Below are 27,878 nucleotides of genomic sequence, written 5' to 3' on the forward strand. Positions count from 1 at the left end.
CTATTTAGCACTGGAATTAAAATAATTAATCAATTACCATTGAACTGTTCTTTGTATTAAACAAAGATTTTATGGCCATATTGTCATCAATATTGAATTAAATGGTTGTAAAATGTAGGCGGGAATCGGGAGTTACCGTGCTTAGTTCTTTCATAGTGAATTCTTTTGGTACTATCAGTTTATAAGTAGCCTATGTTTCTAGATACGCTGAGTATACATGTTCTACATTGTACATGTTTTCATTTGTTTTTAAATGACTTTCTTTAAACATTCAGCTCATTTTTATTTTAACCTTAAATGCCTTTGTGAACTAATTAAATGCATATTTTGGAAATAAATACACAGCTACTATAAACAATGCTCCCCCCCCCCCCCCCCAAAAAAAAAGACATGATAAATTTCGCAATTTCATCATAGATTTCACATTTGTGATTTGTATTTTCTTCTATAGTATTGAGTTGGTTCCCTTTTTGCAGGAATAATAGCTTAAATGTCACTAGGTTTGCTATGAATTGACTTTTATCAGAACATTTTTGACATTGAGTAAAATTCCCCAAAAGTGTCATGTCTTTTTTTAAGCCGTTAGCCCTCTTTTTCCAACTTGAATTTCACCTTTAATGTTTTCGATTAAGTCTCAGTCGGGATTATTCCCGACTGCCTTTGCGTAGAAAGTGCAATAATTGCATTTTAGAAACTCTCTCTCCTTCCTGCTTAACAACAGATTCTGAAAGAGTATCATGTTAGTACCAAGTGTGCTTTTAAGTATTTCCCAGAAAATGATTTGTATGTGTTTCAGTGTTCCCAAAAACTAATGTCAATTTTCTCGAGATATTCTTCTTTTTTTTAAGAAAAAAGATTTTAATACAAAAATATATATAGTTTGAAATCAATTTTTTATCAAATGGCAATACTTTGTACTTTCTAACGTTATGTACATTTTTTATGAACAACTAGTAAGTAAATCGTTTACTTTTTATACCTCCTGCCAATAGCTAATGCTCAAAATGAAAAAAAAGAAAGCCTGTTGTAGATGTACATTATCAAATCATTGTAAAACTAGTCATGCTTCTGAAAACACTGTGTATTCTACAGTCTACTTTTGTTTCACATGGGACTAAGAATTGAAAATGGGGAAGAATTTAGCAGAGGGAAAGAGCGGTAGGATAAGGAAAAATAATTCCATTTTTCTATACTTAGATTAGTTCATGAATACTAGGTAAATATACAAGCCCTCTTAGATCTGTAAATGTTACTTTACTAGGCCTATCAACTCTTTTCCTTAACTGAATTCCTCTTCTTTTTTAATATTTTGTATCGCTCAATATAAGTAAACTGTGAAATACTTGGTGTTTCTGAAATATCACCAGGTTTAACAATTATCCCTTACTGATACATATATCATATATGCTTTTTATTTTCAAAAGCGGGAATTTTGAACAACAGCAGTTAATATCAATTATATAAAGTAAAAAAAAAAGGTTATTCATAAAAACTGCATGCATCATAAAAAATAAGGGGTATTGTATTTAAATAAAATAGTAACTTTAAATTTTATATTATGAGTCTCAATAATTTCTGGGAACACTATGTTTAGCAGAATGCAATCAGTTGAGAGAGCACAAGAGGTTCTCAGACGAAATGCAGTTATCTTGCTGTTCCACCTTTCCATGTATCTGCTTCTCTGCAACAAATCATACCGCCTTTCTCCGAATGTTTAATTTTTTTCTTGTTTTTTTTCTATCGATTTTTGTTTTATTTGTTAATTCATTCCTTAAGCCACATGGCTTATCAGATTACATAATCATTAGACAATTACAAAATAAAGGATATATAAAACAAAAGGAATGAACGTATATTATGCACATAAAAATATTTTACATACATTTGGTTTTGTCATTGACTTTTAAAGGGACCTTCTCCATTAGCTAGGAACTACCTGATCAGAGAACAGGTATGTTCTTTGACCGAATATTTCTGAAATTGATAATATAAGCAAAAACAAATAAACAAAACTGAAAAACAAAATCAAAACATTCTCGATCAGATTTTCTAAGGAAATGCGATACATTAAGACAGTGCAAATATACATGGGCATTTGCTTGTATCTATCAGTCAACATCCAAAAAACCCATAAATATGATGAGCTTATTAAAGTTACAGAAAATTAAATCCAATTCATAAAGGTAACATTCCTTTGCTGAAAAGCACTGTCAAGTACAAAAAAATATACAAAACGTTTTGAAAAAAAACTGCAGAAAATTAGGACGGCTGTTTGGCTTATGCATAGCCTTGGTTGAAAAAAAGGGGGGGGGGGCAAATGCCTTCCAAGTAGTTAATTCAATTAATCTTTACTAAACTTGTGCTTTGCTTATTGAATGTTTATGTTTCAAAAGCTGCACATTCTTTTCAGATTTTCTTTGAATTTCAACTATGGTTTCAGCTATGTTTTAATAAGCTATTCAAGTTAACCCAGAAAAAGTTTTGATTTTATGATAAAACTACACTTTCAGATAATAATCCTCACTAAAAAAATAAATATCTTAATTTAAAATTATTTCAAAATCTAAACATTTTTGTGTAATTTTAGTATTTAAACTGTTTTATTTTGATGGCTTTATGTGTTTATTCTTACGGAGACTTGACAGAACTTTATATATCAAACAAAACGTATTAGAACTTTCCTGTATGAGAGTCCGCTTGGTTTTTTTTTCCTTCATATTAAAATTAGCAGCTGATCCTAATTAAGGACTTGGTGTAGGGTACGTTTACATGAGGACTCCATAAGGTGGCGTCTTGGGGGGCTTTGGAGACCCAGTTGTATCCGGGGAGGGGTGTGGGGATCCACCACGTCCCAAACATGAGGGTTCTTGACATTGATTTTCAGCAGTTCCGCAGCCTCAACGTGACCTTACAGTAATAGATGACATACAGCAATAGATTACGTACAGTAATAGATGACATTGTATGTAATGTAATCATTGCAAAAAATAAGATGTATGAAATATGAAGATAATGAACAGTAATCAAGCTCAGAAGTCCATTAGAACAATACGAATTGGGAGCAGAGCAAACATGGACCTCTTAAAACATAAGAGATGGAATCAGGTGCCATGGAAGAGTAAGCATTCCCTGTCTATCGGTCACACCCGAAGTATGCTACTTGTCATGATCGGGCAAACGGAAAAATCCGTAAACAATTCAGCGTGAAAATAATGGTCTAACAATTTGTGCGGAAAACGCGTCATCATTTGACTTAACGATAGATTATATTTGCTGACAAGGACATTGTATCGAACATAGAATTTGCCAAATGTTGACTTAAACAAGACTGTTGATAACCTCGTTTCATCAACTATTTAGTCAATAGCTTGTCTTGTTTTAGAAATTGTTCGTATGCCCTTTGCCTATCAAATCAACTGGGAGACATAAAATTCATAAGCAGGTGATACACCTGTAATGGTATATCGCTACATAAATAATGAAAGTTGACGATAGGAAAGTTGAAGTCATCACGTTCATCATAAAGTTTTATTGTTAGTTTACCATTAACGTTTTTCTTGTAAAATATCCAGATATGAAACAGATGTATCAGACTCTGTGGTACGTGTCTTGAAAGTTCAAACTTCAAGTTCAAAGGTATAATCATATCGAATCAACGTAGAAAATGAATATTGTTAATTGGTAAAACATCGTACATGTATATATTAACCAACTTGCACAGGTCATATTTTTTCTGCAATATCGCAACTGTTATCCCTGTATTAACAAAGAAAGTATTTTATTGTTTGAAGCTTCACACTATGTGAAATGAAATTCAATCATATTCTTATCTGATAAGAGTTTTCCGATTCTATATATTAAACAGTTGTAATTTCCTAATTACGGCGATGCATATATATCTGAAATCATGCAGGATACTATAATATTTCAGATACATATTATGTAATACCGGGTAACCCACTAAGACAACTGCACTGTGCAGGTAAGTACAAAGTACTGGGACGTTCTCTTCCTATCGTTATAAAGGAAATAAAGTGTATTCTATCCTACCTGCTGTTATAGCGCTGTCAATAGGGTAGATTCCAGATTTACTGCAGAGGTAAGGATCAGCACCTGGAGATAATAATAAAAACTGTTTAATCAATCCTGTCTACTTAAAATGTACTTAAGAATTAAAATAATTTTGAAGGTATCTTCTAAAACTTACCATGTTTGAGGAGAGTTTTGATGACCGGCATATTCCCCTTGCTGGCCGCGCGATGTAAAGGGGTGTAACCCTTCTGATTTTGTTTATTCACATCACATCCTGATCATACCAAAAAATAGAATAAACTTATAAATTAAAAAATTAAATAAATCTACAAAAGAACTGTTTCGATATTATTCACCGTGCGCAGATTTAATAAACTATGATAGCAGACCTCAAGTAAGTATTTCACGTGAACATGAAACAAGATATTTTCCTAAAGCAAAGTAGTGACACGTATTACACTAAAACAGAGATCGTGGAGACCTATATTACATAGTATGTCACATCAAGCATCCAATTTTTACTACATAATATTTTGTATTTATAATATTATCAACCTACATGAATTAGCAACTTCGAAAAAAGGTTCAATTTGACGCTTGGTACCAGTGACTGTTTTATAGACTGGATACATGTAGTTGAATGTACCTGACTGGATCAAATCGGAGAGTATTTCTAGTTCTTTTTGGGGAGAGTTTAGGACACCATAAGTAGCTAAATAGAGCGAACTGTCCCCTGATGATGTCGTCACGTTGACATTTGCTCCTAAAAATAACATTTTTTTTATCATAAACAGTCAGAACTAACTTAATCTTATTTGGGTTTTTTTTTGTTTTTGTTTTTGTTTTTTGAGAAAAAAAAACTTATAATAAAAAAATACAAAGGAAATTTTTAAAATCTTTGACTTTAATTTTACCTCTTTCCAGCATGTACAAAATCAAATTTCTTCTCCCACTAAGACAAGCGCACTGTAACAAATGCGACAGGACCGATGAAGATAAAATTCATATTTATAAAGTAGCGTACGTTAGATATACATGTAAACAGATACTATATTCTGACTATAAGAAAAGACAAATGAAGTATCAATATTCACTGACCAGAAATAAGGAGAGCCCGTTAGTTGGCATTACGTAGTTGATATCATATCCGTACTGCTCCACCAATTTGACAACAGCCTCTGTATGACCGGGCTCATACGCAGTCTGTTTAGAAAGAAAATCTTTCTTTTTTTAAATAACTTAATTACTGTATATATGCAAGAATTTTAATTCTTGAAATGCTTTCCTAAGGTGAATGATTATTTGTTAATCATATTTTTCTGAATAAAGAAACGTACTGCCAATCCTAATAAATTTTTGTCAGTAAAATTTGTCAAACTGACAGTTTTCAAAAACTCTCGTTAGAACATCATTTGACGGAAAAGTCTTTTAAAAATTATCCACTTTTGCCCGGTATTTTTTTAAAAAGACTTCTCCGTCAAATGATGTTCTAGCGAGAGTTTTTGAAAACTGCCGATTGTTGATCTTACAGTCGCGACAATCGCAATTAGCTTTCATTTTTATCTACATGTACTTTAAAAGTGATGAGTGTGACTCTGGAAGGGATGGGGGTGTTTTCCATTTTGCCTGCACTACGATATCAAGTGCAAATGACAATGTTAGTTATAATATTGTCATATTATCGCTAAAAGAAATGGAAGATAAGGTAGCGTAAATACTTTGAACCTTAATGATAGACCAGCCTTTTGTGTTTGTAATAATGAATACATGTTGAGATGCAGAGGTTAGCAGGGAAGCATTACAGCTTTGCAAAGGTGCTATATTTACACCCAGTAAAAAAGTAAATTCAATATGTGAAATGTCTCTCTCTCTCTCTCTCTCTCTCTCTCTCTCTCTGAATGATATGTTTAAGTTTATCAGAAAATAAAAGGAATTCTATTTGAGACATTCTTTTAGATAAACAGATGTGATTTACCTTTGCTAAATCGAACACATTCCAGTCGTACATGGACTTTGAACCAGCAGGAGGGAAAATGTGAGCACGACGATATTTGGACACTGTTAAAATAAAAATGCTATTTTTTCATATTAATTTGAAGGAAAAGATCATTAATAATAAAAATAATAATTTAATCATAGTTAAACTGCAAATTCAAACTATGAAATGGCACTGCCGGTAGAAAGTATATATAAAAACAAAATCATAAATGTTTTTACATGCATATTTAAAAAAAAAATATTTCTCTTCCAAGTAGTTTGAAATTTGGAATTAACCTCTCACGCATGTCACCAAACAAGTAAATAACGAAATTGTGCAAAAAATCAGGATGAGTTTAGTTTCCAGCTCTAGTGTAGGCAGGAATTGTGAAATGTGGTCCAAAGTTTTGGCGACAAACTCCATAATCCCATTGACTGCTTCACTTCCGCTACGGTGGAGTAACAAAGCATAATGAACAGCTAGAGAGAAGATGTACTGTTTGTCCAAAATCAGCCTTGTCCAATCAGATTCTGCATATAAAATCAAATTTACATTTAACATATGAATATAAGGCAATTAGATATTTTTTTCAGATGAGACATATTTTTAGGAGGATAGGAGGTGGGAGATAGGAGGGGTTTAAAAAGAAATTTAATTATCATCAACACAGGACTAGGAAAACAGTTTTTGCGATGACTTCCAGGGGTGGGAGTCATCGCACTATTTGTCAAATTCTAAAACAAAAGCAAAACAAGAGGCCCATGAGCCACAACGCTCACCTGTGTTGCTTTAGCCCTGCTGCTATTCACCAGATTCCCCATTGTAATACTTATTGTGGCCCCACCCTACCCCGAGGTGTCATGATTTGAACAATTTAGAATCTACTGTGACAACCCTCAGGATGCTTCAAATTAAGTTTCAGCTTTTCTGGCAAAGTGGTTTTTGAGAAGAAGATTTTCAAAAAAATTTCCTATATATTTCAATGTCAAACTTTGATTCCTTATTGACTTGTGGCCCACCCTACTCCCTAGGGCCATGAATCAATTTAAAAATTTAGAATATACACCATCGTCAGTAACCCACGGGTGATTCATATCGGTTCTCTGTTTGAGGTAGCTTGTGGACTCAAAACCGTGGTTTGCAACGATGAATCTATACTACCCCAGAATGCTTCCACATAAGTTTCAGCTTTTCTGGCCCAGTAGTTCTTGAGAAGAAGATTTTCAAAGATTTTGCCTACATATTTCAATGTAAAAATCTGATTCCCTATTGTGGACCCACCCAACCGCCCGAGGGGGGGGGGGGTCATAATTTGAACAATTTAAAATCTACACAACCCAAGGATGCTTCCATATAAGTTTCAGCTTTTCTGGCCCAGTGGTTCTTGAGAAGAAGATTTTCAAAGAGTTTGCCTATATTTCAATGTCAAATTTTGATTTCCTATTGTGGCCCCACCCTACCCCTGAGGCCATGATTCAAACAATTGAAAATCTACACTACCCCAGGATGCTTCCACTAAAGTTTCAACTTTTCTGGCGAAGTGGTTATTGAGAATAAGATTTTTTAAAAATATTTTGCCTTTATATTTCGATGTCAAACTTGGATTTCCTATTGTGGCCCCGCCCTACCCCCGGAGGCCATAATTTGCATAATTTAGAATCTACACTACCCCAAAAAGCTTCCATATAAGTTTCAGCTTTTCTGGCCCAGTGGTTCTTGAGAAGAAGATTTTTAATGACCCCACCCTATGTTTGTCTTTTCTTATCCCCCCTTGTAAGGAAGGTGTGCCCTTCACCCAAGGATGCTCTGTGCGAGTGTTCCACAGACGATGGACAACAAGTGATCAGAAAAGCTCACTTGAGCTTTCAGCTCAGGTGAGTTAAAAACGAGACAGAGAACACGTGCCGCGGAAAAAAGAGAGACTAAATATTGTTCCTCTGAGTAAGAAACAAGCATGAATCACCACCAGAGAGTTTCGCTCAGTTATCGAGAGTTACCGTTTTATATTTGATGCACCCTCATGAGGTTAACTCCAGAATGCAGAAGAAATATTGTACAAAACATTGAAAATGCCCCCCCCCCCTCCCCTCCACAGGCACTTGTTTTGGTACATAAATAATTTTTTAACCCGTATGTAGTTTAATAATAATTAACATATTATACAATGGATTTTAAACTTTACTTTTATCCCCCCCTTTCAACATTTTCGTAGATAGACCAAACTTTCCACATTGACATGCTAAGATACATATGATAGGGTGAGCCTAGCTCACTCAGATGATAAAATTGCTGATTCCAGTCTGTAAAAAATCGCCTCATAGTTTGGCTATTGTATTGTTGAGCTATAATTCCACGAAAAAAAAGCATACCTGTTGAATTTTTCAGATCCATTAGATTCATGTGACAAGCAGACGAATCTCAATGTTTTGCTAATGACGTCATATCAGAAGAATCCTACATTTCCGGAAAAGTTCTTGTCCTAATCACTCCTGCTTTACTTTTGACAGAAACCAAGCTAATTCTTTTTTATTATCATTCTCTCTTTCTCTGAGAAATATTGAGATATTTTTCTTAAAGAGAGAGAGAGAGAAAGATGAACCTTATTTGAACATTTCCGGAACAGTGAACAAATACCGGATGGGTTTTAGTTTTAGTTTTCAGAGCAGTATTTCCTGTGTTGAGACAGACCACCTGATTTTATGAGATTGAAGTCCACGGTATGCTATTTGTACCGATTGCACTTTACTGTGACAGAATCGGTTACTGGAATAACAGCAAGTAGGTGGCACTTTGATACCGTCATGTAAATATATTGTGTATGTTCCTTTCAGTAGTTTGACAGGAGGAATACCAGAGCGACCCATGGACAAAGGGAATTTTTTCTAATTAGGATTAGGCCTACTCTAAAACAAAAATGAATCATAAGTATGCTTAAATACTAAGCTGCTTCCATCAGTGCCATGGTCAAAAGTCAACAGATAAAGTCTTGGACAATGATAGGTGTTTACATTTTTATTTGTCTCTGTTAGAGACAAAATGCTCATTGTTTTGGCATGTGATGTTGAACTGAACCCTGGTCCATAATATCCATGTGGCACATGTAATAGAGAGGTATCTTGGAGCCACCAAGGGGTCTGTTGTGACTCTTGTGATGCATGGTTTCATGCCTCCTGTCAGAATATAAACTCAAAGGTTTATGAAGCCCTTGACAATACAAATTGTTCATGGGTATGTTTTCAGTGTGGTATGCCAAACTTCAGCAGTGGCCTATTCTCCTTTAGTTACCTAGAGTCAGAAAACACCTATGCCCCTCTTAATCAAGAAAACTCAGAACCTAGTATGGACCTACCATCCAGTCCACCGCGAATTACATCAACACCAAAAAAGGGCAGTCGAAAACAAAGTACCAGTAGTATGGATAATGTTAGTAGAGGACTAAAGACCTTAAATATCAACTGTAGGTCTATTTGTAATAAAAAAGGTGAGTTCCAAAATCTTATAGATACTGTTTCCCCTGATATTGTAGTACTTTAGGTACTGAATCATGGTTGACACCCGATATAGCTGACAGTGAAGTATTTCCAGTAGACATGGGTTATACTGTATTTCGTAGGGACAGAGTTACAACCAGAGGAGGAGGCGTATTTATACTTGTTCATAAACAGTTTACAGCTTCAAGAACCTCTGAACTGGAAACTGACTGTGAGTTGTTATGGGTCAAAGTTGTATTGCATGGTAGCAAATCATTACATATAGGTGCTTATTACAAACCAGAGGAAGCAGATGAACAGAGCTTAGCCGAGCTGAACATCTCGCTTTCCAAGTTTGCTCATAAAGGTGGCACCATCTGGCTAATGGGTGACTTTAATTTAATATGCCAAAGTGTGATTGGGTTAGAAATAGTATTGACCCTAGTTGTAGAAATACAGCTTTATATGAGTACTTTATAGAGCTCATACAAGACAATAATCTACAGCAAATGGTAGATTTCCCTACTAGAGGTGAAAATACTCTTGATTTGTATTTGACAACTCGCCCAACTCTGGTAAGTAAAGTGGTCCCCTTACCTGGTTTGAGTGATCATGATATTGTGTACACAGAGTCAAACATAAAACCCCAGGTAAGCAAAGTTAAGCCTAGAAATGTCCATCTGTACAAAAAGGCAGACTGGGATGGGTTTAGACACCATATTGCTCAGTATAAAGATCATGTTCTCATGAATGTACATACATATACAGATACTGATTACTTATGGAATGAGTTCAAACAAAAAATCTCAGAGGGTTTATCAGCTTTTGTACCATCTATAAGGACCAGAGGTAAGAACAAGCTACCCTGGATTGATATTCACATCAAACGTTTGATTAGAAAACGTGATAAACTCTTTTACAGACAGAGAAGAACAAAAACACCAGAGGATAAACAGCATTATAAAAGTACTAAACATCTCGTACAGCAGCAAATAAGACTTTCATATAACAGGTATGTGAAAAACATCCTGGGTATACTGGAGGATCAGGTCTCTGACTCAGAAGTAAGCTCCAAACAAACCTATGCTCCCAAAAAACTATTCACCTTTCTAAAGCATGCAAAGAGGGACTCGTGTGGTGTATCACCACTTAAGGAGGGCGGTACTCTCAAATCAGCACCAGTAGAGAAGGCTGACATTTTAAACCGACAGTTTCAGTCAGTTTTTAGCCCCAAATCTCCTCTCTCCCTCTCCCAGCTATGTAACATGAAGGTGAGTGACCAACATAATAGTCTCCCCCACTCAACTGAGTATATCTCCATTACTGATGAACCCTCTCCAGCAAGAAGCCACATGCCTGAAATACAGGTACAATGTACTAAGCACAGAGGGTATAGAGAAATTGTTGAAAAACCTGAAGACAGACAAAGCAGCTGGCCCTGATCAGATCCCTCCCATCTTATTAAAGGAACTGCACCATGAGGTAAGTCCAATAATTCAAATCCTCTTTCAGCTCTCATATGATACAGGTACATTACCCAGAGAGTGGTGCACAGCAAATGTCAGTCCATTATTTAAGAAGGGGGACAGATCAAAACCGGCCAACTACAAACCAATATCCCTTACCTGTATACTGTGTAAAACTATGGAACATATTATTGCATCCAACTTGGTAAGGCATTTTACACAGAACAACATCTTATATGATCTCCAACATGGATTTAGGGAGCAACTCAGTTGCGAAACCCAGCTGGTGATGTTAGTAGATGAGCTTGCCCAGAACATCCAGCACGGTAAGCAAACCGACTTGATCCTGCTAGATTTCAGCAAAGTGTTTGACAAGGTCTCACACAACAAACTACTTTTCAAACTACATCAGTTTGGTGTTAGAGGCCGAAACCTAGCATGGATCAAGGGGTTCCTCAGTAACCGTTCCCAGAGAGTAGTGGTAGACGGCGAGTTTTCTACATCCATCCCCGTTACATCTGGGGTCCCTCAGGGCTCAGTCCTCGGTCCCATCCTTTTTCTCGCCTATATTAATGATTTGCCGGAGCATGTGAAGTCCCAGGTTAGACTCTTTGCAGATGACACTGTCATCTATATCACTATGGACGGACAAGGTTGTCAGTCAATGCTCCAAGAGGACCTTAAGCAACTAGAGGACTGGGAGACCTTGTGGGATATGGAATTTAATCCAAGTAAGTGTCAGGTTATCCATGTAATGACATCCAGATACCCCTTTTGTACCAACTACATACTTCATGGTCAGGTATTAGAGAGTACCTCATCAGCTCGGTATCTGGGTGTCGATATATCTGATGACCTGAATTGGAGTAAGCACATCAGCCGGGTTACAAATAAAGCCAACAGCTCCCTTGGCTTTCTACGTAGAAACATACCAACCAGGAACCATCAGCAGCATACAAGGCCGTGGTACGTCCACAGCTTGAGTATGCTGCCAGCATTTGGGATCCTTACTTGGTTACACATATTAACCAAATTGAGGCAGTACAGCGCAGAGCTGCAAGGTGGGTGATGTCAGATTATAGTAGGACATCAAGTGTCTCATATATGCTACACACCCTAGGTTGGCGAAGTTTACAACAAAGGAGGGTGGATGCAAGGCTTGTACTTATGTACAAGATCATACATGGTCTGGTTGCCATCTCCTCAGTTCAATTCGTTACCCCCAGTAGGACTACTCGTTCATCTCACTCCCTTACCTTTCGACAGATACAAAATTACTACAAAAAATGTTTATAAATACTCTTTTTTTCCACTTACGATAGTTCAGTGGAACAGATTGCCAGGCAGTGTTGTCTCACTTCCAGATGTTGAACATTTCAAACTGGAGGTGGGCAAACTTAATCACCTCAGACCTTAATTATAAAAAAGTCCTTTTATTTCTTTTAATTGTGAATACTGTTTTTCTAAACTTTTATCCTCACTAAAACCATAATACTACTTCCTTATTCACCCTATTGAAATTTACTTTCCTCTACTTTTTTTATATCTTTTAACCAGCTGCGCACCCTACTCAGAATACTCAATATTTGAGGGCGAGTAGTATCGAGAGATAGATAGATAAATGAATGTTGACACAAACTGAAGTACCTTTGCATCTTTGGAAATCCATGGTCAGTCTTACTTCTCGGAAAATGGTCCCTTTAAAACATCATTTGGTCAATCTATTATCTAATAAATTTATGGGTACTACTACAGGTCCAACACAATCTCTTGCCCCTTTGTAGGTAAAATATAACTTGAATGAGGTTTATACTTGTAAATTTTTTAAGCTATTCAGAATAGCTTGATAATTAAAAGCTATTTACAATGTATATGCACTACAGTTTTTTACAATTTTTTTTTTTTTATAAGAAATAGACAAAATATCAAAAGTATTTGACCATTAGTATATACTATAGACTATAAAAAAAAACCCAAGTTAAAGATAGTTCTAACATTGCAGCTTTTGAATACTTTTAATCAAAAGATGTATTTCCATTGTTTGGATAACTGTACAACACCTTGTGTGCATAATGAGGCATGGATAAGTATGATTGCTTCATATTTTGCTGAATTACTAACAATCAATTATCTTGTTGACCAGATCGAATCAATCCCGTTTATCATGTTTATAATTTCATTCAAGAAGTAACTGTGTGGTCAAAATCAATTACTTGTATAGCCTCAAAACTTTTAGAACTTTGAGTACATAATTCTCTCAACAAGACACAATTTGATGAGTGATTTTTACATACATTGTTTTCAAAAGAGTTCAAAGTTTGAATACTATCAATGCACCAACATGCAACTTTGCACACGCTGAAAAAAATAACACATTTTAGAAGAGTATGATGAAATACATGAAATAGCTAAATCAAGCTATTCTGAATAGCTAAAAAAGCTATGTAGCTAATTCAAACTTAATCAAGAAATTGTGCTGGACCAGTACCACTAGCACTGCAGATGTTACATTCTTCAATCTGCTGTGCATAAATCACAGTTACTGTATATTAAGAAAATTTTAAAAACCCATTACTGAAATAATTTTTTTTACTTTTGTACTTTGTTTCCAGAACCACTTGTGTTTAGAACCATGTCTACAAAACTACGTGAGCTGTATCCAGAAATAGAGCCGTTTGCTAAAGAGCATCTGAAGGTGTCAGATCTACATAATATTTATGTAGAGCAGTGTGGATCAAAGTCTGGAAAACCTGTAATATTTGTGTAAGTATAGGCATGGAAGCATACAGAGTATTGTACAAAATTCATTATTGCAGCATGAAAGATGTCATAATTAACTGCATTTTCTGCTACAAATCTCAGAATTATGAAGCATAAGTTCAATATCTATTGAAATATTTTTAAAATGCATAATAAATCATCTTAAACTGTAAAATTTAGTACATGTACTATACAAAGTATAATACCAAGATATATTGTTCAAAATGGCAACATTGACAAGATAAGCCCACCTTATCAGTTTAACATTGTTTTTGAAATTAATAGAATTATTTAATAGTACATTTACCTGTTTAACATTCTTAATTTGTTATTGTAACAGGCTTCCAGAATTTATGATATGAAAAGGTTAAATTATTGAACTGTACATGTACTTTTACACAAATTGCATAGATTTCTATTTTGCTAGCAACATGCTTTAAAGGAATCTTTTTTAAGGAACCATGATTATGGTTTTCCAGGAAATGGTAAAAGCTGTCATTTTGGAAGCTATAGGCTGTTGTAATTTCCATGGTGCACTTTTCACTTACTTTGAACCAAAATATGACAAAATTATCAGCTGCGCACATATTCTTCTAAATATCTTTAAATGTATGTACATAAATTTCACTGAAAATTTATTCCTTACCAAATTTGACAGATATGAATATATTTGTTTCGGTTTTCATGTATATTTTTCATAACTTTCTATATCCACTTTTGACTAGACATGGAGGTCCAGGAGGGGGGATAAGTCCACGTGACAGGAGATTTTTTGACCCTGATGTTTACAGAATTATCTTGTTTGACCAGAGAGGAAGTGGAAAAAGCACCCCATCTGCAGAACTCAAGGTTTGTGTCATTGAAAGATGTCAGTTCAAAAGTGTGCTGCATCACAACAATTACATGTATCCCATTCAAATAGTTGTCAACAGATAAGAAAATGTTTTTCACTGAGGTGTGTGGCTGTCTTAAAGCAGGGAGACAACTTCAGCTTAAAGAAAAAGAATAAAAAAAAATTGCATAATACATGTTACAGTGCATGAGTGTTTAAGCAGGGAGACAACTTCAGCTTAAAGGAAAAGTGTAAAGCGAGTGCATAATACACATTTCAGTGCAGGAGTGTATTTTTGCTGTAAGAAAGGTAACTCTTCAAAATATACAAGAAATTTTTCTGTCAGGATTGACATTTGATTCACTCTAGGATGGAATCATTAAGGTACAGAGATTTATGATAATATAGAAATTGATTGTTCATCAAAAAAAAAAAATCATATGTATGATTTGGAAAATGACTAACAGTATGCATCCCCATATCAAATGGCTAGCTGTGGCAGATTTATCAAGGTATGAATTACAATGTAGGGCTGAGACTATGTATTGAAAGATTGATTCTGCGTGAAGATGATTAGGGAATCAATACGTTTATAGAAAAATCAATACAGAACACAAATTTTCAGATATTTCGTTCTTTGGTTTACTTAACATTGGGATTTAATAGCCATTCTCTGTAACCACTTAAACTTTTGTGGCACGCATGGTCATAGATTTTTTTTCAAATTTGGCTGGAATTTAGCACCTCATAAACTACTCCAAAAAATATTGTTAGATCATATGAATGTTGAGTAGTTACCATGGAAACGGTGTCTAAAGTTGATTTTTTCTGAAAATATGCAATTTTTAGGAATGTTATTCAATGAAATGCGGCTACTTCAATTCATGATACTCACAGAAATAAAAAGTATGACATCTGATTTTAAAAGACATTTAAAAACATTGTTGGTATTCAGTCTATAAATATGAGAAATCTATGATTAAAATAGCAGACATTCATTTAAAAATTGAATTATCTCCCTTTGATAATTGTGAGCTCTTTAGTGTGAGAGATAAAAAAAATCATTGGACAAAACTGACTGGAAGTTGTGTACAATTGTCAACATATATCCTGGATTTCAAGTAAAATCAAGTGTTTTTTCTGTTTATTTAATGTGCATACAAATTTTTAACCTCTTTGTTTATTTCCTGGATGCAAAAGAGTAATTTTGATGTGTGAACAATGGCGAAATGTACATGATCACACTATAATGTGAGAGAAGTAGGCTATTGATTTTACCTAAATGATTAGATTCAAGCTACATTTAAATGATCATACAAAACTGGAAGTTGAAAGTTGGATAAAAAATAGACTTGGCAACAACAAAGTACAGGTGTATCAAGTTTATATTGAATGAAGTGATGTAAATTGATGCCTGTCATTAAAGGGAGGACCATTTGATTTGTTTGGGGGGGGGGGGGGGGTTGACAGATTTTAGAAACTAATAATCTGTTCTTGAAAATGTTGAAAATAAATAATCTGTCCTCTACTGACAGGAAAATAGACAGGAAAATAAATAATCTATCCTTGATAAGTGCTATACAAACCCCACCCCCACCCAAAGGCACTTAATTCGGTAATAATTTTTTTAACCCATAGTATAATAAGTATTATTATTATACTATGGGTTAAAAAATTATTACCAAAACAAGTGCCACCCCCCCCCCCCCTTCCCACGAAATAGAGTTTGGGCGTATTCCTTTTTTTTGGGGGGGGGGGGCTCTTCAGACTTTTTTTTAAGGTGAAACAGAAAATAAATAATCTGTCCAGGATCATCTTGGAAATAAATAATAAGGATTTCACTACCACGAAAATAAATAATCTGACTAAGAAAAAACAAACGCTCTTTACACCCCCATCTAAAATTAAAGTACGAAAAAGTATATTTTATCTCTATTTAAAGGCTGCATGTAGAAAAAAATCCACACCTAAAAACCAGTTTTTAGTGAAGGATGTAACAGAAAATTCAATCTTTTTAATTCCTCCTACTGTTTGCCTTTATCTGTATCACAAAGAAAGAGAAAAGTTATGTGTGTATATTTCAGATTTTGCTTTTTTATTAAATGATTTTGAAAACATTTAGAAAGAAATTGATAATTTTGCTGAAGCAAGAATTTTCTTTAAAGGAAAGATCTTTACCCAATAAAAAAAAAAGGATAAATTGTTAAGGCCAATAATAAAAATGTTTTGTTTGATTCCTGTCGAACAGTCAAAATTATACTTTCATTTTTTTTTTGGGGGGGGGGGGGGTGCATAGAAATACAAATTGTCTGAATCTTATTTAAAGTTAACGGTTTATCATTTCTCTAGACTAAGATACATTTAGATTGAGCCTTGTAGCAGTAAGATTAATTTTAAATCTGTCTAGCTGTATTTTATTTACAACGAAAACATAAATAAATTTCTGACAAGCCCCCCCCCCCCCCTTTCTACCAAAAAAAAAATCATAAAATTAAATTTAAAAAATCTATACCCCGGGAATGGGGGCAGGGTGGGGTTAATCACTTATGAATGAACCACTTCGGAATCCTTTAATTAAATAACGCTTCTTAACGTTTTACAAGGTTTTTTTTTTTTTTTTTTTTTTTTACATGGTTCCTGGAAGGGGTGGAGTAAGTCCTGGCCATTGGTTACTTTACTATATTCATTTTTTAAAATAAAATGAAAACCGTAGGAATAAGGCAGGGACAGATTATTTATTTTCAACATTTTCAAGGACTAAACTTTTGAAATTATGTTTACATTACACACCATAAGGTGTACGATTCCATCAAGCTTACCAACCAACTCAAATTAAGCAACCAACATAAATTCAAGAAAGCACAAAAACAGATTATCCGGACAGGTTCAGCAGATTTTCACAACCGATTATTATTGATTAAATTTTGGGAAAAAGCAGATATATTATGTGTAAACCCATGCATATTTGGGTTGAAATATTCATCATCAATGTCTCTAAATTTTCAAGTTTTTAAGAATAATATTGCAAAGTAATTTAAAAATGGATTTAGGCTTTTTCTGTCAATTTCTCTGGAAAAAGTCACAGGAAAACATAATTTGATTGTCACTGGAAAAGAGTGGGCTGTTGAATAGGGTCAAAAATGTACATTTTAGATTAAGGACTTAGTCTACAAAAACAACAAAAGAGTTCTTACATGCATGTAGCACAATTCTCTACGTACAAGTCATTCAATATGGTAAGTGTATAGGCTTTCAATATTTTGACTTGGCTACATTTTTATCAATAAATGACCTTTAAAAAACATTCTCATAGCATTTTCACATTATATATGCATCAAGCTAAAGGTGAGAATGTAATTTATTTACCAGTTTCAGTATAAAACAGGATACGCTTTCACAATATCCAAGTATAAATGCAATACTAACAAGCTAATTCAGAGAATCTGTGTCCCCTGCTTAAGGAAAAAAGAGCATGTACGGATCTAGAGGGGTGGTGGTCGTAGGATGGTGGGGGTGGGGGACGGGACACTTTCAGAGGAGCGGGCTGGACCATAGGGAGTTATGATATAAAATTTCATTGCAAAAGCTTAAAAGCTTCATGAGATATCGCTCAAATATGAAAGTTTTACACACAAACAGAATGTATAAATTTTTGACATTGACCTTTGACCTTTTGACCTCGAAATCAATAGGGGTCTTCTTTAGTTCATAGGGAGTTGTGGTTTAAAATTTCAATGCAAAAGCTCGAAGGCTTCTCGAGATATCGCACAGAAATAAAGTGTTTAAACATACTGAATTTATGAATTCGTGACCTTGACCTTTGACCTTAAAATCAATGGGAGTCTTCCCTAGGCCACAGGGATTTTTTATGCAAAATTTAATTGCAAAGGCTCAAAGGCTTCTCGAGACATCGGGCCGAAACTAAAGTGTTACAGAAAGACAGACTGACGGACAGATGGACGGTCAGACAGACCCAAATCAATATCCCCCTTTTTCAGTGAAAGCGGTGGACAAAAAGGCAATTTTTATATACCATTGTGACCTTGAACTTTGACCTTCTGTCTGTATTTACCAATTCAGGTGATGCTACATGTAGTTATTGCCCACCAGAATGGTAATTTTGTTTATTCATGCTGTTTAAAACAAAAGTATTAGTTGGGACACAGAAAAAAATGTGCTCAGTTTCCTTAAATTTCTATCTAAATCGAGCCATTTTGACCTTGACCTTTGACCTTTTGTCATGAAAATTGATTTTTCTCTTTGTTTTTGCTATTGTGTACCACATAACTAGATTTGGTTTCAATTCATTTTAAAATACTCAGGTATTTATATGGAAACTGATTGTAAATACCTATTGCCCTTGTCTGGAATTCTTTAAAAAAAGCATAAGTTTGTAACCATGGTAACACGAAAACAAAATATGAATACCAAGTGTTTCTTTGCAGTTTATATTAGAACTATATATGGACTTTCAAACCAATGTATTTAATTTTTCCCATATGTCCGCAGAATTTTACACCAGGCTTTTCAAAAGAGCCTAAAATCTACAATTTTTCCACAGAAAAATCCTACCTAAAAACGGGCAATATTTTTTCTATTAGGTAAAGTTGCTCCAATACTAGAAATTATCTAAAGAACTATAGAAATGATGTATTTTGGCAAAAAGATGAAGTCATGTAAATATCTTGTTGTGTTAAAGACTTTTAATTAGTCAAAAAGGGTCATTTTTCATCAAAATTTAGCTTTTTTTAGGCCATGAAAAATGTATGTTGGTTGCCATGGTAACCATGGACCATAGCAACCATTTTATTATGAATTTTAGTTTCATACATCAATATAGGAATGTGTGCCAAGTTTCATAAAAATCTAAGACCTAGCATGCCACACTCCCTATATAAGAGTTTAAATGCTTACAGAGAATGGCTATTAAAAATTTAAAAATACTTTAAATATGAAATATATACGGTAATAATTTACTTTTATACTTGCATTATGTAAATAATTTTTTTTTTATTACAGATACATGTGTATATAGCTACCAAGAATAAATGATTTTTATTAAAGAAGAAATTTACTTTCTTTTAGTACAATATGAAAATATTATAACCAATTAAAAATATCATGATTTGTATTGTACTGTCAGTCTGTGGTGCAAATACGTGTATCATGATACATATTGATAAAGAAAAAAGTGTACTGTTCCAGTCCTAAGTTACATGCACTTGTGAATGGATCTCAGGTTCATCAATTGCATAACAGAATTTTAAATTTTTAAATCAGTTATGTTGAAAGTGTTTCACTATCAAGTTTTATAAGAATCGCGAACTTCTATCAGAAAATCCTGAGGAAGAAACCTTTGAAAAATTTCTAAAAAGCTAACCATTAGCAAAAAAAAAAATGCTTCCTATATATTATCCTTAAAACAATTTACATGTATATGTAATAACATTAAAAAAAAATGTTAATCACTTTTCAGTGTTCTAGTCCTATTTCTTGAGCTTATAGAAATCAAAATTATAAATAGAGTTACATGTAAAATTCATTTTCTACATGTACATTTTGGAAACCCAAGTTTTACATTTGGCCAAGTTAAATTTTGCATTCACTTGCTCTAAGGGAAAGCTAATGTTTATCTTTGACAATGTACTAGAAGTAGGTAGATATGTACTACTATAGTTAATTAAGGATTTATGTACTACAAGTTGATAGATGTGAAAAAGTGGCTTCAGAGATCTTGCTATCCAACATGTAGCTCTTGTCTACTGTTTAATACTTATGTTTCAATTTAGGAAAACACCACCTGGGATTCAGTGGCAGACATGGAGAAGATCAGACAGCACTATAACATTGATAAGTGGGTTGTGTTTGGAGGGAGCTGGGGGTCCACTCTTTCATTGGCGTATGCTGAGACACATCCAGACAGAGTTAAAGCCCTTGTTTTAAGGGGGATATTTACTCTTAGAAGGTGATTTTTTCAAAAATTTTTAAAAACAGTTTGAAAGGAAATGTAGTCATATTTGCAAAGAAATGATAAATATGCCTCTGCTTGAGGTTCATTGAGACTCTGATAAGAGAGATAACACTGAATTGTATTTAAATGTCTATAATTCCTTTATAATTATAAAAATCAATTGTCAAATTGAAAGGTCTTTTCTGGCCAATTTTGCTCAGCAAACTATGCTAAAATTGCTTGCATTTTACTAATAAGATACTTTTCTTTTGGAAAATCATAAAGCATCATTTTATATGAGTGAACAAAGGGATTAGGAACCTAGAAATGGGAAACTCTTAGCATATGTGAACTAAGTACACATGTATTTATTAATGTTACAGACGTGAACTTCTTTGGTTCTACCAAGATGGTGCTAGTTTAATTTTTCCAGATAAATGGGAGGATTACATCAAGCCTATTCCTGAGGTAGGCTGATTCAGGAAAAAATAAAAGGCAAGATGAAAACCACGTATCTTATATTTAGGTAGTGCTGATTGCTTGTATGATGTAGATAATGGTTTATTTACTATGTAGATAATGGTTTATTAGCTCTACTGGTCTCTGGTCAGAGACCAGAAGAGCTTATGCGATAGAGAGGTGTCCATCGTCCGTGTGTCTGTCCGTCTGTCTGTAAACAATTTTTCAAAATGCTACTCCTCCTACAGTTTTGGTCTGATTTCAGTTTAACTTGGCACACTAGTAGACTACACTAAGATACATAATTAAGTGCATCAGTTTTTGATTTCGATGAACAGTGTTGCCATGGTTACTAAAAATAGAAATTTCTGTGAAATTCCTTTAAAAGGCTACTCCTCCTACAGTTTTGGTCTGATTTCAATATAACTTGGCACACAAGTAGACTACACTAAGATACATAATTTAGTGCATTGGATTTTGATTTCAATGGACGGTGTTACCATGGTTACTAAAAATAGAAAATTCTGTGAAATTCCTTTAAAACGCTACTCCTCTACAGTTTTGGTCTGATTTCAATATTACTTGGCACACAAGTAGACTACACTAAGATACATAATTAAGTGCATCAGTTTTTGATTTCGATGAACGGTGTTGCCATGGTTACTAAAAATAGAAATTTCTGTGAAATTCCTTTAAACCGCTACTCCTCCTTCAGTTTTTGTCTGATTTCAATATTACTTGGCACACAATTAGACTACACTGAGATACATTATTCAGTGCATCGGTTTTTGATTATGTTGAACGGTGTTGTCATGGTTACTAAAAATAGAAATTTTTGTGAAATATTTTCAAAACGCCACTCCTCCTACAGCTTTGGTTTGATTTCAATATAATTTGGCACACAAGTAGACTACACTAAGATAATTTATTTTGTGTATCAGTTTTTGATTTTGATGAACAGTGTTACCATGGTTACTAAAACTAGAAATTTCTGTGAATTTCCTTTAAAACGTTACTCCTCCTACAGTTTTGGTCTGATTTCAATCTAATTTGGCACACAATTAGAACACACTATGATACATAATATATATTTCGGTTTTTGATTATGTTGAACGGTGTTGTCATGGTTACTAAAAATAGAAACTTCTGTGAAATACTTTCAAAACGCTACTCCTCCTACAGTTTTCGTTTGATTTCAATATAACTTGGCACAGAAGTAGACTACATTAAGATACATAATTCTATTTATTGTTGCATGTTGCAAAGTTTCAAATCCAAGTGCTACTTGTGTGTTATACGTACAGACCAGTAGAGCTACAGTCTCATCAGAGACTTCTGATTTTCTATATGATGTAGGTAGTGGTTTATTTACTAATGTAGGTAGAGAGGGGGGACATAATGAGTGCCTACTACAGAAGACTGACCAGTGAGGATGAGAATACTCGTGTCCAGGCAGCTAAAGCCTGGAGCGGCTGGGAAATGGCCACATCAAGATTGCTAATTGATGAAGAAATGTTAAAGAAAGTAGACAGTGATGTGTGGTCTTTGCAGTTTGCCAGAATTGAATGGTAAGTGATCGGTGAGGGGAGTCAGTTTATGTAATATTATACTTTTATGATTTCTGATGAGATCTACTTTTGGCTATTTGGTTGGGTTATATGATTGACAGAGGCCAAAAGCTGAGTTCAACTAATACCTTATCATGACTGGATTGTCACAAGTGGTTCAATAAATTCTTTATTACCATATATATTCGCCTATAAGTCGGTCCGCCTATAAGTCGGATGTATTTTTTGAGGTTATGTTGGAGGAATTTGCCATTGACTCGCTTATAAGTCGATGCAACTTTTTGCCAGAATCAGTTGACAATTTCAAATGAATGCTGCAATCTTTTAACCTGGTTTCGATTAATATTTTTAGAAATGACGCCGTTATTTAATTTTAAATCATTAAGAAAAATACAAAATGCACACTTTAGAAAAAATAAAGTTATTAAAATATGTAAATACTTGAACTTTATGTATAATCTTAGAATACATAAATGATATAATATATCCAGACTTTGTTCAACAATAATCCGTTGAAATTTTTATAGAATACAACATTTCGCTGTCAATCTTTTTATGACTCGCCTATAAGTCGGACATAGAATTTTGGACCAAAATTTAACTCCCAAAAAACCGACTTATAGGCGATTATTTATGGTAAATAATCAGGATTTCTCATGCAAGTTTTTCTACAGGGTTTTCTTTTTTTTAAATTTTGACTATCATTAGGGATATTCTATTAAATTTGACCTGTTTAAATATTGCCACTTGGGTGGGAGGGGGAGGGAGGGTTTGTTTCTAAAACATTTCTAGACTTATTTTAAATTTTAAACATGTAATACGTGCAAAATACAGAGAATGAAATATTAAAAGATCTATCAGTCAGATGCTCTTAAACTTTTTATTTTGGCTAGTCTAAAGAACTTTAAATTTTAAACAACCTTTATTCTACATTTTTTAACACAAATTTCCATTTTTTTCAGTCGCCTTGAAAAAAAAAATTATGAATGAAAGATAAGTAATAAAGGAAAATATTTACTACATTGCAGTAGACGTGTGTTTATTTTGAATGGTATTTTAAATTTTATTGGCATGATTGCATGCCTTTTCTTCTCATAAGCAAGTAAGTCTTCATATCATTGTCTTTTTTTTATTCATTACATCATATTTCTAAACAGCTTTTTTGGGATTTTACAGAGACCTCTTTTGATTTTTACATATTTTTAACATTCAATAAAAAATTGAAAAGAATGTAGTTTGATATTCAGGAATAAGATTTCTAAAGAGAATGATTCTGAACATGAATATGAATGGATAATTTCTCTTTAATTTGTCGGACTATTTTCAAAAGATTAAAGTTCATTGAAGATTACACAATTTGTCTTGATTGTCACTTGTTCTGTCTATTTACCGTATACAGGGTTATTTTTGCCCTGTGTTATTGTCAGCATATCTAATCCTGCACACACTTTCAGTAGCCCCATTTTGAATTCACCCAGACAAAGTTGTATAAAAGGAGATTAATCTTTCTTCTCTTGGTATGTCCTGTTTTGAATTCGCTCACTTGCAACAAGGGGAAAAGGGGGTGTCAAAATTAAAATTGGGGCAAAAATTCCCCTCTATACAGTATATTACACTCTTTCTTGTTTTTGATATTAAATGTCTGCTATAAAAAGGCTTGAAATCCATAAAATATATTTTTTAATGAATTTTATTAATTTTTTAATTATACTGGAAAATATCCCCTTGAATTTAAAACAAAAAAATTATGGAACTTAGAAATGATTTCCTAATTGAAAGAAAATGCACTGTAATGCAATCCCAACGAAAAACTAATTTTTTCTGATGCCTAAAATTTCAGTCATTATTTTGTAAACGGAGGATTCATGAAGAAGGATGGACAACTCTTGGATGATGTAGATAAAATTCGTCACATTCCTTGCACCATAGTCCAGGGCAGGTACGATGTGGTCTGTCCAGCAGAAACAGCTTGGTTACTGCATAAGGTAATTTCTTTTGAAAATAAATTGTTCTTTGAAAAAAGTGTATATCCATCGTTTCCTAATTTGGAGTTCATGGTAATTAGTCTGACCATCACTCTGTTGTTCTTGAGAAGATTCTTAATGAATTTCCTACATCTTCCTATGTGTAACTTTGATCTTTTGTGGTGGCATCAACCTACCCCCAGGGGTTATGATTTGAACAAACTTAAATCTACACTACCCGTGGATGTTTCTTCATTAATATGACTAATCATGGCTTTGTTCATCATGAGAAGATGATTTTTAAAGATATTTCCAATACATGTATATTCCTGTGTATAACTTTGATCCCCTATTTGTGCCCATTCTACTACCAGGGTCTTGACTTGAACAAACTTGCATCTACACTATGTAATGAAGCTTTCAAATAAATTTCATCTTTTCTGGCCCAGTGGTTCTTGAGAAGAAATTTTTTTTTAAAATGACATTAAATTATAATTATCTCTCCTTGAAAGAGGGTGTGGCCCTTCATTTGAGTAAAGTTGAAATCAATCTCCTTTACCCAAAGATGTTTTTTGGCAAGTTTGTTTGAAATTGTCCCAGTGGTTCTGGAGGAGAAGATGAAATTGTGAAAAATTTACGATGACAACAAATAGTGATCAATTTAATCAGAAAAGCTCACTTGAGCAGACGAGCTAGAAATGACATCAGCAGTTTTTATTTATCGAGGGAACACAACTATAATTAACTTTGTACCTTTTTTTAATTCACTGGAATCACTCATGTGACCTATTGCCATCTGTTTTCTTCAGTCCTCCAACATGCGATATGCATCATACATCTTGTAGAGAAACTTGTACTCTACTGAGAGAAATTATGCCCCTTTGCTTTTCAACTTTGATTATTAATCACTGTCAGAATGTAATTCATAGGTCAATTGAATAAAAGAATTAAAAAAGAATAGTGTATGATAAAGAAAATTGCTTTCAAATTTTTAATGGCCAGGTAGACTTGTAAATAACAGATACATAAAATGAGACAAAAATACCTTAGTTTGTACATTAAATGTTCTTCAAAGACCAAGAGAGGCCAATCAGAGAAGGTATGAGATGAGTTAATGTGCTCAAGCACTATTTATATATTTTGTCTACATGGTAATAGTGACAAATGGGAGTGTACAATGTATAAGCACTGGTAAGTACAGGCAAATAAAGAGATCTACCATATGATTTGTTTCCGAGTTGTAGACTAACTGTTTTGTTGATCCCTGACTATCTTTTTTCTCTTGCATGTATCATATTTCAACATATCTTCATCTATCAGTGTATTTCGTTTAATTTCATACTTCTATCAGGGCTCTAATTGGTGACTAATTTAGTCACCATGGCACCTAAAAATTTTTATTGGCGCATAAAATTTTTCCGTAAGTCGCCAAATTGGCGACCATTTTAAATTGACTTGGCGATCATCAAATTCCGGAAATTTTAACATTTTTAACAATTTTTCTGAAAAAATGAAAAGAAATTTAAAAGAAGAGGAAATAATTCTTAGACATGGACATGTCCTGTTTTCTAAGTCACATCATAGGTCCCTATATTGATTTATAATATTAACTTTTAAAGTTTGCACCTTAATAAAAAATTGTCTGTTAACTAAAAATTTGCATTGGTGACTAAATTTTTTGATAAGGCACCAGCTGGCGCCTAAATTTTAGCCTGTCTATGGATTCTTTAGTGCTGTATTGTACTCAGGTGGCCATTAAGAACCTTGGGCATCTTGTCTTCTATTTAGGGGAGGGGGTGAGTGAAAAAGTCCCTCTCTTGCCGGCCACTTCCATCCCCACTTGCTAATCATTGTTCTACTGGAATGCATAACTTACAATACAGGATTTTTAGGAGTTTTATCCATTCAACTTTTCAAAGAATGACCTTTTAGCTCATCTCGATGAAGTCAAGATGAGCTTATGCTATACTCTGGGGTCGGTGTCGGTGTTAGTGTTGGCATCCCAGTTAAAGTTTTAGGAGCAAGTCCATTCCCAAGTAACTAAACTAACTATAAACCCTACCTAGACTAAACTTGCATAGATGATGCATCTATGGATGGACACTACCACACTTGCTTGGGATGCTGGGTCTGACTTAGATTTTCCAGATGAGTGACCAGGTTAAAATTTTTGGAGCAGGTCCATTTCCAAGTAACTATAACCCCTACCTGGACCAAACTTGCATGGATGATGCATCTAGCAATGGACACTACCACACTTGCTTTGGATGCTGGATCTGGCCTAGATTTTCCAGTTGAGTGACCAGATTAAAGTTTTAGGACCAAGTCAATTCCCAAGTAAATATAAGCCCTACCTGGACCAAACTTGCATGGATGATGCATCTAGCGATGGACACTACCACACTTGCTTCGGATGCTGGATCCGACCTAGATTTTCCACATGTGTGAATTTTAGCCATGTTTTTACCAAATTAGCATAGATGATGTATCTAGAGATGGATACTTGCAGACTTGCTTTGGATTCTGAATCTAACCAACATTTTCCAGATGAGTGACCCGGGTAATTTTTTGGAGTAGCTATATAATATTATGGCCTGTTATGATTAAACTTGCATAGATGGTGCATCTAAGGATGAACACTTCTAGACTTGCTTTGGATGTTGAAACTGACCAAAATTTTCTTGATAATAAACAGGTTGAAGGGTTTTTGAGCATGCAGTTCTTTTTCCAAGTAACTATAAGTCCTACTTAAACCAAACTTGCATGGATATCAATCTTGGGATATACACTAACTAGGAACAAAAGTTTGATGTGAAATTTGCTGTACTTTTAGATAACATTCGCCGAGGTGAGCTTTGTAATCTTTGATTACCTATGTTTTTTTTTTATAGAAATGGCCCGAGGCTGAGTTTCATATTGTTCCTGATGCTGGACATTCCAACAGGGAGTCTGGAACTGCATCTCTGTTACTGGATGCCACGGACAAATACAAAACTCTATAAACAAAATACAGGCAAATGTAAAATTCGAAATTGAACATCCAAACTTTTACAGGGCATCACAAAGAATTACAACAAACACAGCTTATTTGGACTAAAATTTACGAACAAGTGCATAATTATAAACAGAAATGTGACAGCCTTTCTTGCACAGAATATTTTACAGATGTATTGGGATGGTTAACAGTACATGTCTGCAGTTAACCTTTGTGATATTTTGTGCTTCATTTAATATCACAGAAATTAAAATATTCAGTTTGTATATTTTTAATTTATTCAATAAACATGTATAAATCAAAGAATAATAAATAAAATATTTTCACAGAATTTACTTGTTTTTTCAATAGCTTACCCTAAAAATATGGACTTTAAATTCAAAAACTTTTATATTAGATAGCAC

General features: G+C 34.0%; 2 protein-coding genes across 2 annotated transcripts; one reads left to right on the forward strand and one right to left on the reverse strand.

Moving 5' to 3' along the window:
- Nucleotides 1–1,897: 1,897 nt before the first annotated feature.
- Nucleotides 1,898–8,449, reverse strand: LOC133193774 (E3 ubiquitin-protein ligase HACE1-like). The gene is made up of 9 exons (XM_061329705.1): nt 8,380–8,449; nt 6,307–6,540; nt 6,008–6,090; nt 5,131–5,235; nt 4,947–4,998; nt 4,679–4,795; nt 4,208–4,306; nt 4,051–4,113; nt 1,898–2,907 (listed from the first exon to the last, which is right to left on the reverse strand). Exons 1-9 carry the CDS (start codon nt 8,408–8,410, stop codon nt 2,738–2,740), a joined length of 954 nt encoding a protein of 317 aa, XP_061185689.1. The 5' UTR covers nt 8,411–8,449; the 3' UTR covers nt 1,898–2,737.
- A 235-nt stretch (nt 8,450–8,684) lies between these two features.
- Nucleotides 8,685–27,805, forward strand: LOC133193775 (probable proline iminopeptidase). Its single transcript, XM_061329706.1, has 8 exons — nt 8,685–8,788; nt 13,559–13,709; nt 14,432–14,555; nt 20,328–20,503; nt 20,872–20,956; nt 22,328–22,515; nt 24,356–24,500; nt 27,371–27,805. Exons 1-8 carry the CDS (start codon nt 8,710–8,712, stop codon nt 27,479–27,481), a joined length of 1,059 nt encoding a protein of 352 aa, XP_061185690.1. The 5' UTR covers nt 8,685–8,709; the 3' UTR covers nt 27,482–27,805.
- The last annotated feature ends 73 nt before the right edge of the window (nt 27,806–27,878 follow it).

The sequence above is a fragment of the Saccostrea echinata genome, unplaced genomic scaffold (assembly GCF_033153115.1).
Source record: "Saccostrea echinata isolate AGI-Se365-2 ecotype Australia unplaced genomic scaffold, CSIRO_AGI_Sech_v1 ptg000028l, whole genome shotgun sequence".
NCBI classification, from domain to species: domain Eukaryota; kingdom Metazoa; phylum Mollusca; class Bivalvia; order Ostreida; family Ostreidae; genus Saccostrea; species Saccostrea echinata.

Bases quoted from the DNA above. Each gene is read 5' to 3' on its own strand.
- LOC133193775 (XM_061329706.1), top strand. From the start codon at position 8,710: ATGAGATTGAAGTCCACGGTATGCTATTTGTACCGATTGCACTTTACT. The intron at 20,957-22,327 runs GTAGGCTGATTC...TTACTAATGTAG, and splicing joins ACATCAAGCCTATTCCTGAG to GTAGAGAGGGGGGACATAAT. The intron at 22,516-24,355 runs GTAAGTGATCGG...CTAAAATTTCAG, and splicing joins CAGTTTGCCAGAATTGAATG to TCATTATTTTGTAAACGGAG.
- LOC133193774 (XM_061329705.1), bottom strand. From the start codon at position 8,410: ATGAATCTAATGGATCTGAAAAATTCAACAG. The intron at 4,796-4,946 runs GTAAAATTAAAG...TGTTATTTTTAG, and splicing joins TTTGTACATGCTGGAAAGAG to GAGCAAATGTCAACGTGACG. The intron at 2,908-4,050 runs GTAGGATAGAAT...TATTACTGTAAG, and splicing joins TGACAGCGCTATAACAGCAG to GTCACGTTGAGGCTGCGGAA.